The 14,637-nt window shown below is 38.6% G+C and overlaps 1 protein-coding gene across 2 annotated transcripts in view; it reads right to left on the bottom strand.

Moving 5' to 3' along the window:
• The window catches only part of PRORP (protein only RNase P catalytic subunit), a 70,061-nt gene continuing 55,424 nt past the window's right edge, over positions 1-14,637 (bottom strand). For both annotated transcript variants that reach the window (XM_072629717.1, XM_072629718.1), the window contains 3 exons: positions 11,603-11,751; positions 5,839-6,034; positions 1-608 (listed from right to left, as the gene is read on the bottom strand). In XM_072629717.1, the coding sequence (XP_072485818.1) occupies positions 477-608; positions 5,839-6,034; positions 11,603-11,751 (477 nt within the window). In that variant the 3' untranslated portion in view covers positions 1-476. The remainder of the gene's footprint in view (positions 609-5,838; positions 6,035-11,602; positions 11,752-14,637) is intronic.

The raw sequence follows: 14,637 nt of genomic DNA, 5'->3' as shown, positions 1-14,637 counted from the left end.
TCCATAGAAACCATCAACATTTATTAAAGGAAAACAAATAAATGTAGAAATAGTCAACTGTTTATTGTTGGGCAACACCAAGTATCTATAATCATCGAATCTATAAAACCTTAAAGTCAATAATAGATGAATACATTAGGGGTATCCTTGATATGTGAAGGAAACAGGCTGGTTTTCACAAATAATACTGGTACAGCAGAAGGGAAGTCATAGGGGAGAATGTACTCTGAGATGAAGATTAAATGTCTCATCTAATTTAAAAACTGCTTATTAAAATTTAGATTTGTTTGAACAGGGAGCAGTAATATATTTTCTTTTTCAAAGCATATGAAGAGCTCCAGTCTTGGATTACTCATCCTCCTGAATGAGAACTACTTTGTTTTGCAGAAGCCAAAATGGTACACAGACATTTCGTGAAGATCACAGAGCTAGAGCAGGAAGGGCATTCAGAGGTCATCCAGTCCAAGCTAGAAGTCTCAGTTTTGTTGCTGAAGGCAAAGCCATTTAGTTGGCACTTCATAGGAATATCTTTCCACCGTGTTTTCATCATATGGTATATGCCATGAGTCTCCTGTTGTTTGTACCACTGTATCATGGGTGAGAACAGACTGTTGAATCAGAAACGACATAAGATTTATGTTAATATTGACAGGATACACAGATAGCAACACAGACCCCCCAAAATGACAGAATTATCTACTGAATCCTCCAAGACAGTCTTCATTGTTCCAAGAGTTCAGTGTCTGGCTCAGTCTTCCTCATATTTACAACTCTTGCTCTCATGGCAGAAACTTCAACATATATATTGATGATCTCTCAAATACCCTAACCTCCAGTTCCAGTCTACTCAGTCCTCATGTTTACTCTTCAACTCTTTCTCAGCTACAGAAAGAGATAGTCATATCACTGATCTCCGCATCTCACAACACCCATAATATACCCAATTCTATGTGTATGATCTCCAAAATTCCTTTTTCTCCACTCACACGGCCACTATATTAGAGCAGATCTTCACTGCCTCACTTGAAATATCTTTTTGATTGGTCTCCCTGCCTGAAGTCTTTCCTCATTCCAATCCACAGGTCAGATTTGTCAACCCCTGCTCCCCATATCCCCCAATCAATTGTACTCTAGTGATTCCTTGTTGTCTGCAGAATCTAGTAAATCTCTGGCATTTAAAATCTTTCACAATCTGATCCCTTCCTACCTTTCCAGTCTTCTAATAATACCTTATTTTTCTCTAGGTACTCTGTGATACAGCTATACTGGCTCACTTGATGTTGTTCACATGTGATACTCATCTCTGGACTCTGTGCCATTTCACAGATTGTCCCCCATTCATGGAATGCTGTCCCTTCTCATCTCCATCTCCTGGCTTCCTCCAAGTCTCAGCTCAAAGATCACCTTCTGCAAAAGGCCTTTTTTCTGGTCCCTTCTATCGCATGCCCCTGATGTTAATGCCTTCCTTCTACTCTGTATTAATCTTGTATGTCTATAGGTGTTTGCATACTGTCTCCAAATTAGAATGTGAACTTTTTGAGGTTAGGGACTCTTTTCACCTTTCTTTGTATACCCCAGGCACAGCACATTTCCCATCAGATACCATTTAGTAAATATCTGCTGACTGACTGAGATGGAAGATAACTTAGAAGCCTTTTAGTCCAAGTTAGACCTACACAGGAATCCCCCTCTACAATATACCTAACAAGTGATCATCTAGCCTATGCCTGAAGATCTAAAGTGAGATACATCTGACTACCTTCTCAAGGTAGCATATTCCATTTTTGGATAGCTCTATTAAAAAAAAAATTAGTTTTAAAAAAGTATTAAAGTTCAACTGTGAATGACTTAGCTATTCTCAGCAATACAATGATCCAAGACAATTCTAAAGGAGTCATATGAAAAATGCTATCCATCTCCAGAGATATAACTGATAGAGTCTGAATACAGAGCAAAGTGTACTATTTTTCCCTTTATTTTTTCATGTTTTTTTTTCCCCTTTAGGTCTGTCTTCTTTTACCACATGACTAATATTGTAATATATTTTGTATGACTGAACATGTATAACATCAAATTGCTTACTATCTCAGAAAGAAGATAGGTGAGGCTCAGAGGGAGAGAAATTTTGGAACTCAAAAGGTTTTAAAAATAAATGCTAAAAATTGTCTTTCCATGTAACTGGGAAAAAATAAAATATTGTTTTAAAAAAGTTTTAAAGTTAATACCAAAAAGTAAACTGAACTCATGAATATTTTCATAGATGAAGTCATGAATATTGTATACCATTTACTTTTTTAAACAAAGTACATAATGAATCCAATTCATTACTTTTTTTTGATGTGTGAGGCAATTAGGGTTAAGTGACTTGCCCAGGGTCACACAGCTAGTGTCAAATGACTCAACCTATTACTTTCAAAACCATCCTGCTTGTCTGTTCCCTTCTCATCTGTCTTCTCTCCTTACTCTTTTGGGTCTTTATAAAAATGTGTCTATCCTCCCTTTCAACCCCCTCCAATTAAGAGGGAAAAACCCCTCTTGTAACAAATATAGTCAAACAAAACAAATCCACACAATTGCCAAGCCCCAAATGCATATTTCTTTATGTACTCTGAGCCTGTCACTTCTCTGTCAAGGGGTAGGGAACATGAAGCATTATATAGTTCCTCTGAAAACATGGTTGGGGACTGCAGTGAGAAAAATTCTTAAGTCTTTCAAAGTGGTTTCTTTACAAGGCTTTTTTCATCGTATAACATATTCTCCTGGTTTTGCTCAATTCACTTTACGTCAAGTCCTGTTTCCAAAGATTCCCAGAAATCGTCTCTTTTCCATTAATATTCCCTTATCATAATTTATTCAGTCATTCTCCAATTGAGGGACATCTGCTAAGTTTTCAATTCTTTTCCCCTTCCTTTTAATCCCCCCTTGGGATCAGTTTGCTTTAGTTGTGACTATTCTCTTCTCTGTATTATCCTGTCTCTACAGTGTGTGTTGTGTGTGTCTTGCTCCCTCCCTCTCTGAGGGAGGAGCTCTTGAGAAGTGGAACCATAGAGGGACTGAGTGATTTTAGGAAATTAATTGTCTAACATAGGGCCCCAAAGATCAAGTGCCAATTGTTTTGTACGGTGAAATAAAATGTTAACTTTTACTTACTCATGAGCAGTGTAAAAATATTTTATCATATAGTGAAATTTTCTTTGTTCAAGATTCTGACAAATAGGACACGAGGGGACTCTGTCAATTTGGACATTTCTATATCCAAGCAGAACAATGTTTGCATTAGAATTATGATATATTAATAAAAAGTACTTTTGGTAGACGTGTGCCTATGATGCAAAGAACAATATTAATATTTTCCTCCCAGTAACCTCAGTTATGAGGAATAAGATCCACTTACTTCTTTTTCTTTTCTACGCTAGTGTATTCAGGGGTGTGCAGGTAAATGTTTAACCGTCAGTTCTGGGGGTGAGTTAGGGAGAGGGAAGTATGCACCACACACTTGTAAGGTCAATATGTATTATCATTTTCTCTCTCACTTTCTTAAGTCTAGACAACCACAAAATAATAAATCAAGCTCTGGTAGCATTTGCCAATTTATGAAGTGTAAATGTTCATGCTGAAAATTTAACAATTGGCTCCCAAATTGGTTTGAGCTGGCTCTAGCATTCCTCAGCGCATTCTTCACTCATGCCTCAAGCCTCAGTTCCTATACCGGGCCTTTGTGCCAGGGCCAGAGGCTTTGCCTCCTACTACACTTCTGGGTGAAATGGCTGGCCTTGCTTAGTCTCACCCTGATTTTCACCTCCAAAGGTGAGGCCATTGTGGATCTTTTGAAGTTCAGAGTGCTAGATCTTAAAAAGAGTCCTCTTTTAGGATAGAAATACAAGGACCTAGGGCTGGGGGTGCCCCAATCTGAGCAATGGTTCATCTTCACTTTGCCCTGCTTCTTTCAGACCTTCCTAACTATTCTGGGGCTATCTTGGGCAAGTCTGATTTTGATGCCTCCAGATAAATTACATCTGTTTGCTGCTGGCCTTTGGTTCTGCTTGGTTATTTTCCACTTGTTTGCCTGAGTGGGAGTTACCTTTTCTGATAGGTCCCCTTTTCTATTGATTGTCCATATGATTATGGACTTATGGTTGACTTTTGGTGCAGTTCTGAAATTCTGACTTCATCATTCAAGTGCAACTGCTCTCTTCAAAGTAACCAATGATTTCTTATCTGACAAATCTAATGGCCTCTTCTCCAGGACAATATCCATAGAACAAAGTCAAAAGTTTGCAGCAGGCTTGGTGGTGCAGTGATGGTGGCTATGGCGAGCAGCTTACACAGCATCCCTCTGCCCACTCCCTAATATCTGAGGCCCTCAGTGTATCTAAGATGCTCCCTTAAAGGGGTTCGTCAAAGTGGTTGAGTGCCCAATGTCAGGCAGGTCCAAAACCAGAAATGGGGCATGGGGGAAGAGGGGGGATGCACTGCTCAGATGAGTTGCTTCTCAAGGGGAAACTTGAGGGCAGTGGATCTTAGGGCTCCACCTGGTCTTCACAGCAGGGTCAGTAGTTACCCTCTGGTGTTTCTCATGAAGCTTTCCGTTCAGCAGGGCCAGTGCCACTACTAGGAGGAGGATATCCAGGACTAAGAATACAGTGATGATGGCAGTGATGGCACCCTGGGACAGGGCCTCGCTGGCTGGTGGTGCTGTGGAAGGGGTAGTAGTGTTTTCCTGCCCAGTGTAGCCAACATTATGGGCCAAGGAGGGCTGGGAGTTGAATAGTTGCAGGCTCAGTGCCACACACAGGCCAAGGCCAAGGCTGCTTGACATGGGCCCCTGGGGAACCAAACCAGGCCTATGCCACGGCTGAGATGGCTCCAGATCTCTGCTGGCTATTGCATCTGAGGTGTCAGCTTTCTGCTATGGTCCTTATCCTGGCAGTCAGTCCTTCCTGTCTTCCTGGTGGTCTCTTCTAGGTTTCTGTAACACTACTCTCTTCTGATTCTCTTCCTATCTATCTGACTACTCCTGCCCAGTCTCTTTTGCTGGATCTTCATTCAAATCATGACACTTAACCATGGGAGTCTCTCAAGGCTCTGTCCTCTTCTCTTTTCCCTTTAAATTATTTTATTTGGTTTTATCAGTTCCTGTGCTTTCAAAGTGCCATCTATATCTATGTTGGTGATTCCCAGATCTTTGTTGCCTTCCCCTGGATGTTCTCCAGCTTATCAATGTTACTCCTAAAATGTGGAACTTAAAACTGAATGATTTAAATGTAGTCAAATCATAGATGGTACTATTATTTTTCTACACCAGAACATCTATTTAATGCAGCCCTAGATTACACTAGTTTTTTTTGTTCGCTAATGTGCACCTTGCATAACAAAAGGAGAACTCATGAGAAGTAATAGGCATATAACTGAGCAAGGGAAGAAGTATATTCTTATATTAAAGGCATTTTGATTCTATAATGAATAATAAGTAATAATTATTGATTCTGTAGTGCTCAACAAACAAATAAATAATAAAAGGTTTAAAAACAAAACCAAACCTGTCTATGAAGGTACATTTCATGAAATCATAGGTTCTTTCAGTGATATCAGTGAATACTGAAAACTTTTAGTGTACTAGAAACGCTTTGTTTTTATAATCTGGAAAATTTCAGACAGACAGAGAAAAAATGAAACAATTACAACTGTATTTTGGAAGGAAAGGAGGAAGTGGGAATCCTCTTTCATAGTTAATAGTTTGTGTTTGGCCTTTCTGAAATAATGCTTTTTTTTGGTCTCACGTTCTTAACCAGTAAGTATCACACCTTACTGACCCAATACAGAGAAGTGAGAACATACCTGAAAAACAATCTTTTTTCCTGGGTAATAGTTGAGGAACACAAGTTGATGTCCCTGCTGCCACCTAAAGAACAGATGTCGAGTCTTGGCATCAAGGAGACAAGCTTTGTGGTCCCGCATCAGATCTCTGGTGAGAAATCTGCAGTGATTCCCTGAGTTCAGAGTGGCATATAATAGGAAGGCATCATCTTCTGAGCTATAAGTTAACCAAAAAGAGAGTCAAGAGAAAGAGACATAATTATCTTCTCTACACGTTATATTTCTCTACTACTTTTTGAAGAAGTGTTCTAAACTCTTGATACTATGAACATAATAATCCTTATTACCCACTGCACGTCTTTATAATACAAATAGTAGTATTTCAAAGAGAGTACAAAAGACTGAAAGGGAAAATGATCTGATCTGTTGAAGGTGTATAGTTTAGGGTTCTGTTTACTCAGTCAAGCTGTTTAAAACCAAGACTTTCCTAAATGCTAATCTGTGACCAAACCATGTTTTTTCTATTTGTAACACTGATTAAATCAAACATTTCTTCTCTCTGAAACTCACAGAACAAGCCAACTGATGGGTATTATGCACAATATTTTCTTTGGCAAATCCCAAATGGAAGCTGACATTTGCATTTTTCAAAGCAGTTGCTAGGGAGTTAGTTACTCAGTTCAGAAAGTTTAGAAAGTTTTCCCTCCTTCAAGAATCACTATGGAGTCATAATTTCCTAAAGCCCCAAAGATAGCTATGATTTTTCTCTATCAATTCCATCCCTAATATAAAAATACTCATATTTCTGCACACATGGAAAGAGTGCTGGTAACCACCTGGTCCTGAGCAATTCTGACTACAAAATGTGATTAAAAAATAAAAAAAAAAGAAAAGCTTCCTTTGGGACAAAAAACTTTCCTAAGTCTCCTATTTTCTATCTTTTGGCAATTTCATCTGTATCCATGGGGTTAATTATCATTTTTTGAGTCTTCACTCTCCCTCAATCCCCTAATCAATAAATTATCAAATCTTATCTGCTTAATCCTTGATTCTTCACTCTTACTCATTATGCCTCTGTTGTTGTTCAGTCCTTTTTTCAGTTGTATCCAAACCTTTGTGACCCCAATGGGGCTTGGCAAAGATACTGGAGTGTTTTGCCATTTCCTTCTTCAGTGGGTCTGATGGATCCATTCTGTTAGGCAATAGAGGTTAAGTGACTTGCCCAGGATCACACAGCTAGGAAGTATCTGAAGCCCGACTGGAATTCAGGTCTTCTTGACTCCAGTGCTCTATCTACTGAGCCCCCATCCTGCCTACCCAGTTGCAAAGTACTGTTATTTTAATATGCAAATAACTTTTTTCAATAAGTTCCCTTTTTTCTACTCATACAGCTACAATGGTTAACATTCAGGAACTCATCACCTCTTGCTTAGATTACTGTAACAGCTTCCTGACTGGTTTCTCTGTAAAGACTATTATTCCAATCCATTCTCCACACTGCCACTGAAGTGATTCTTCTAAAGGGTATGTCTGACTATGTTACATCCTGTCCACCCTACTCCTTCCCCCTAATAAACTCCAGTGGTTCCTTATTATCGTTAGATCAGTCAGTAGGCACTTAATAAGTGTGTATGGCATTATGCTAAGAATGGGGGGGGGGGGGGGGGAGAAGATACAAAAAAAGGCAAAAGACACTCCCTGCCCTCAAGTAACTCACAAACTAATAGGGAAAACAACAAGCATTTATGTATAAACAAGTTACAATACAGAATAAAAAGGGCACTAGAATTACGAGGGGTTGGGCAAATCTTTCCTATAGAAGGTGGTATTTTAGATGGAATCTGAAGAAAGCCAGAAAGCATACGAGGGAGAACTTTAACTGTCGACTTGAAAGTTTAGTTAAAAGAGGCAATTAGGCTAGGTGATATATAAATTCATATTGTTTATTCCCTTAAAGCTAGCAGAATACATGTATGTGGAGATAGAACTTAAATTCTGACTGATAAAAAAAAGTCTTATATATGTTTTAGAGCAATTCCAACTCAGGATGTTTGTGTCCTTCAGATTTATGATCTCCATATGTGTTTAACCATAGCATGCGAAAGGAATTTTCTTAGCTGAATAGGTTGTAAATACAATTATATAAGAGAGCTGACAAAGTATCATTTGAAAATACAACCCTGGATAACTGTGTTTCCTTTACCATTAACATGAAATAACTAATATATGTCCATAAAATATTAAGATAAGTCCCAATAATCAAGGTAGTGTCTTGGGTTAAGGCACCTCATCCTTAAAGGCTATAAACAGAGAAATGCTCTTAGTTTCATCTGGCCTTGTAATTGTTGACACAGAAAGGGGCATTCTGAGTTTACTCAGAGAACATAGTAGGGAGTATCTATTAGGCCGAGGTGCTTCCTCTGGTTGATTAGTTCAGACTTTGGCCCTTAATGGGGTTCAAATGACCTTTAATTGTTATCACAAGGAATTGTTATCACAAGGAGTACCATGTTTGTGGAATAGCAAGGAGGCCAGTGTTACTGGATCAAAAATACATAGTTGTAAGGTACAAGAAGACTAGAAAGGAGAGGTGGGGGTGGTTAGGTTACAAAGGGATTTAAACACGAAACAGAAGATTTTGTACTTGATCCTAGAGATGATAGGGAGCCACTGGAGTTTATTAAGTAGAGGGGTGACATGGAAGGACCTGTGGTCTGGGAATAACACTTCAGCAGCTGGAATGGAGTGGGAAGAAACTTATAGCAGAATCAATAAATTACTCTGGCATTTTAAGCTCTCTATGACCTGGCTATTAGATTATAAGATCCTGGAGGGCAGGGACTATCTTTTGCTTAGCTCAGTGCCTGGCATACAGTGGCTGCTTAATAAATATTTACTGTTTATTGACTGACTAGACCTATTCTATATTTACTGTTTTATTACATGTTACTATCTTGTAAGTGCTTTACCTATCTGGCCATACTGGCCTTCATATTTTTTCTCACACATGATACTCTATATCAGGCCTGTACAACATACGACCTGCCAAAGGATTTCAGGTTGCCTGTGAAAAATGTAGAGGATATTAAAGAAAGCAAAGATGTAACAAGTGCTTTGTCTGTGCCCTGTTTTACTTGTATTCCACTAGTCATTATTACATGTGTCCATCATGTAACTTGGTGGGTAGGGTGCCATCATATACTCTCTCCTTTTTGTCACGTGACCTGTGGCAACCAACCATTGTCAATCTGTCTTTAGTATGAGTCCTATCTTTTCACTGTCTTTTTGGTCGTTATTGGCCTTGCACAGGGACAAAGTGAGTGCAGCAACTACATGACAAAGCAGCTTATACCCACCATATGATGAGTGGCAACAATTTCAGGGCTTCTTCCCTTCCAAGTTACTTGAGTGTCTGGCACTCTCTCCAAGGTCAGACATTCAGTTCTGTATTTTTATGTGAGTAGTTGCTGTGGAGATTTTTTGGTTCTAACATTAAAAGTTTTGGGGATAACTTTGTAAAATTGGTGATGAAAACAAACTGAAGATCTATTTAGAATACAGAGTGCTTAATCCAGAGTGGGCAAATAAATAATTTTCTACCTATATGACAGACAAAATATTTTGCCATGTTTGCTGAGAAGTAATAGCCATTCAGAAGGAATATAATCTTTGTCACCATTCTGAATCAAAACACCCTGACTTAAACAAATTGGACACCAATTAAAAACAAATTAAAGTGTCCAAATTGTTGAAAAATCTCAGTGGGGAACAAGTGTTTCAAGAAAGTAAACTCAGAAAATGAGGCAGTTAACTAACTAAGGTTAGTTTTTAGATTTCTAAAGAAATTGCTGCTGCTGGGAAGTCTTTTACTGAAGATGACTTCATAAAGAAGTGGTTGCTGACTGCAGTTTCTGGATTATGTTCCAATAAAAAAAATATTTTTGAGAAATAGTTTATTCATTAATTATACCTTTACCTCGAAAGCGAGCCACCAAAAACCTATCTGTGGCCCAAAGAAGTTTAGCCTATTTTAATTTTGGCTCCTCCCTACTGCCAAGTTGTGCCGATCTGGTTTACATCCTGTCTATATTTTTGAATTGTCTGTCCCCTATGCTTGGAATTCTTTCTTTTTATCTTTGCCTTTTGGAATCCTTGGTTTCTTTCAAGATTTAGCTTAAATCTATCCTCTTGCATAAGAACTTTATGAGTTTTCCTCAGCTGCTAATGCCTTCCTTTATAACGTACCACACAGACACAGACACAGAAAGACACACACACATGAAATGCCTATTGTATGTTCTCTGTGTATGCCAGTGTTTGTGCATGTTGTCTCCTCTGTTAAAATGTAAGTTCTCTGAAGGCAGAGACTGTGGCTTTGGTTCATAGCACCTAGCACAGTGCATGGCACATGGTATGATAGGGTATTTAGTAAACGTTTGTTGATCAACTGATTTCATCCCCCATATCTGTCACTTTCTCAGTGTCACATGATGTACTTCGGACATACAATTGGATATCTGGTTTGTGATCTATTTTCTCTCCAATTTTTGTTCTCCACTTACTACCAAGATAATCTTCCCAAGACACAAGTCGGACCACGTCACTTCCCTGTTCAAGAACCTTCAGAGATTCTCTATTTCTTCTGGCATAAAATATAAACTCCACAGTTAGGAATTCAGAGCCCCTTCAGAATCTAGTTTCACTCTACTTTTCCAGTCTGTAAATTATTCTTCTTCATTCACGATATGTTTTAGGCAACCAGGCCAATTAACTGTTTCCCAAATAAGAATTCTACTTCCTGCTTCTGTACCTTTGAAAAGCCTCTCCTCCATGCCTGAAATGCCCTCCATATTCATTGTCACATCTTAGAATTCCCAGCTCTTTTCAAAGTTGAGAATATGGGCTATTTCCTCCAAGAAGCCTTTCTCCATGCCACACATTTTTAGTGCTCTCCCACCTCAAATTATTGTAGGTGTGCACACCCCCTAATGTTTACATGTTGTATCTCTCTTTGAAGAGCAGATTTTTTGTTTTGTTTTGTCTTTATATTCCTAGTACTTAGCAAAGTGCATTGCATATGGTAATCATATAAAATTAATGTTTATTGGACTGGATTAGAAATCAGAGATAACTGAAAAAATAAAAGGACCTATGGGTAAAGAAGGTTACCAAGTCAAATAAGTATACAAATAAGTAACTGCAGTCAGCACTAAACATATAGCCCATGATACAAAGTCCATTTACAATGAGGCTTTTTCTTGATAACAACACTCTCCATTTATGTAGTATTTCCATTCGGGTGCTCTAAAATGATCTGTTGTCAAACTATTTTTTTTTTTTAAACTAATAGAAAAACAGGCACAGAGACACAAAAGAAATTTGGCGAACACTACAATTGAATTTCTAGTGACTAGAGAAAGAGCCTCAACTTTGCTTATCCTCAAAATGAGGGGCTTCTGGACTAGATAGTCTTTAGGGTTCCTTGCAGTTCTAAAGTCTTTAATTCAAGTGCCTGAACTCAGCCTGGAGTTCCACGCATTAGGCATGGAACTCAGTCTTCTTTAGGAATAAAGATCTTTCAAATGTTGACAAAATTTGATGGCAAACTTCATGTAGTATTAAGCTTGGGGATATATTCTTGCTTGAAATGGCTCTTAATCTTTCTATTTACAGCAACAGCTAACCAAATGCTTGTTCCACCTTTGATGGAATGCTGTAACAAAATGTTGCTGAGGTCTACTCGTACACAAACTAGCTGCATGTGTCTACTGTACTAGATACTCACACATTGTCAGCAAAGAAGCAGTAGGCCATGTTCTGCACGGCTGCCATTTCATCCTTTTGCCACCTGTAACTTCCCTTTAGCATATGCTTCCGACCCAGAACAAGCACCTGGAGGTTCTGTTTTGTTATTTGAGAAACCACATCAAGAAGCTGAAAGGTACAAAGTCGATACAGAGGAAAGTCACAGAAAGAAATTTTATGGTGGAGAGCATTTCTTGTAACCTATCAGCTCTCTGCAAAATACATTCCACCCCTAACTCTGGGTATTCCTACTGCCTGCCCCAAGACCTGGAATTCTCTCACTCATCTCTGCTTCTGGTCTTCCTTGGCTCTCCAAGTCTGAGAAAAAATTCCAATGTGTATAAGAAGTCTTTTCTGATCTTCTCCTGGTGCTACTGTTGTCCCTCTGAGAATGTCCAATTTAACCTGTTTATGGTTTATTTATACATAGCTGTTTTCATGCTGTCCCTCCTATTAGGCTATGAGTTCCTGGGAAGCAGAGATTATTTTTTTCATTTCTTGAATCCTTAGTACAATGTCTAGTATGTAGCAAGTGCTTATTGAACACCTGTTGACCTGACTTGATATGGGCCTGAAGCTCAGGAAACAGACTGGGGGTGGAGGTGGGGGAGGGGGCTCCTGAATATGTATGTAGGTTAGGGAGCTGTCTGCATAGAGATGATAGTGACACCAATGGGAACAGATGAAATTACCAAGAGTATAGAGAAAGAAGAGAAAAGAGACAGAAACTTGTAGAACCCCCACAGTTAGGGGATGCTATAAGGATAAAGAGAAAGTACAGGAGACAGAGGGACAGTTAAACGGGTAGAAGGGAACAATGTAAGGGAAAGCAGAGTAGGATCTTTTGTTGTTTTTGTTTTAGTATAATCAAGTGCCTCTGATTGAATCTTGCCTTCACTAGGAGTAAAGTACAGAAACAAGAATTTCTTTAACTACAACGTACATGTATTTGTATTGTTAATGTAATTAAAGATCTTCCCCACCCAGTCCATTAAAGGGAGTATGATTAGGGAAGATTTGTAGGAAGACTCACATCCTTTGTTAATGAGGCTCTAGTTCTAAAGGGATGGGATGCCCTCTGGCTGAAAAAAGGTATAAATACTCTGAGGGTGAGATTTTACTTTGGGGCTTAGTTTTTGGAAGAAGCTTTGTGTCAGAAGAGACTCTGGGAAGCTGCTAAGGATGTATGTATTGCTTATTTCAGACAGTTTGGAAGCACTGCTGATTTCCTGAGTTAAGTGAATGATATATGTGCTTAATTAAAGGAGACTCTTAACTCCTCAAAAGGTGCCTTTCTTTTTAGAAAAGCAAATCAAAGAACTTGTGACAGCAGGCTCCTCTGTTTATGTTAGGGTGCTTACTGTTATAAAGCAGGAGAGACAAGTGTCATGGATAATTCGAAAGGACTCATGGTGAAAAATGTTATACACCTCTAAAAAAAAGAACTGATGGAGTTCAAAGTATACTACTTTTCACTTTTTTCATCATTTCTTTTTTGGACGGGTGTCTTTTTCCTTCACAACATGATTAATATGGAAATATGTTTTGCATGACTGCATATGTATAACTTATATCAAATTGCTTACTATCTCAGGGGAAGGGAGGAAAGGAGAGAATTTGAAATTCAAAATTTAAAAAAGTGAATGTTAAAAAAGTGTTTATACATGCAATTAAAAAAAAATTAGTTTTTAAAAAGTATCAGAAGATTATCCAGGAGAGGGTGGTCACCAGTGTCAAATGCAGAAGACAGGTTTAGAAGGATTAGGATGGAGAAAAGTCAATTAGATTTAGCAAATAAGAGATCACTGGTAAATCTCAAGATAGTAATTTCAGTTGAAATTAGAAGTTAGAGGTTAGAAGGCAGAATACAAAGAAATAAGGAGTGAAAGAAAGGAGAGGAAGTGGAGACAGTGATTATAAACAGCTTTTTCTCGAAGTTTGGCTGAGAAAGGAAGAAAAGATAAAGGACAATAGATTGAGGGTTTGACAGGGTCTAGTAAACACTGATGAAGGATTGAGGAGGCTTGTGTATGTTTGAAGGCAATAGGGAAGGAGTCATTTGACGAGAGGATAATGAAAGAGTGAAAAGACAGAGAGAGAGAGAGAGAGAGAGAGGGAGAGAGAATGATTATGCATGCATCTGGGGTAAGGAGATGGGACTTGTACAGGGCAAGAAGGGCCACATCTTTTCCAGATGTTATAGGAAAGGAGGAGGGAGAGGGATATATCAAGAGGTTTTGACATGAAGAGAAAGGAAGAAGAAGTTAATGTTGTATGGTCACAATCTTCTCAATAAAGTAAGAGGCAAGATTCTCAGCTGAGAGTCAAGAGCGAAGTAGTTGTGGAAAGCCTGAAGGAAGAGAAGGTTTGGAATAGTTATTATGAGCAGTGAGATAAGGAATCATTTAGGGAGGTCTAAAAAGACTAACCTACTGCAGCTAGGGGCCCAGTCAGCATGGTTATGTTAATTACTCCAGCTTCATTCAGAAGATGAATAGCAGCAGAGAAGGTGGATCATGGGAGTAATCTAGAGCTAAAATTTGGCAAGAGAATCAAGAGCAGAACATATTGTAGAGTTGAAATGGCTAACTATTATGCTGAAGCTGGAAGGTGAAGGGAACAAGAATTAATTCTTTACTACATGCCAGGCACTGTGCAAAGTGCTTTACAAATATTACCTCATTTAATCCTCACAAAAACCCTGAAAGTTGGTAAAATTACTAAATTGGTGACAGAGGAAAGTGAAATTAGAGAAGGGGCAGTATCAGGAGAAAGTACAGTCTTGTTGAGGGTGAGGAACAACTGAGATGCAAATACAAGCAGAAAGACAGGCCCTACCCTCAAGGAACTTATATTCTAATGGGGGAAGATAACACATAACAGGAAGCTAAAAAAGGGGAGCAGAAACAGAAGCTATCAGTACCCCTTTCTAAAAGACTGTAGAAGGGAAAGTAAGTGCTAGAATCAAGGAACTGTGAGGGAGAGACAAAAGGCAGCATATGATATGCAAATCAA

This window comes from Notamacropus eugenii, chromosome 1 (genome assembly GCF_028372415.1).
Source record: "Notamacropus eugenii isolate mMacEug1 chromosome 1, mMacEug1.pri_v2, whole genome shotgun sequence".
Lineage (NCBI taxonomy): Eukaryota > Metazoa > Chordata > Mammalia > Diprotodontia > Macropodidae > Notamacropus > Notamacropus eugenii.
The sequence above is the reverse complement of the archived record's forward strand: the minus strand, read 5'-3'. Positions and strand labels throughout refer to the sequence as shown.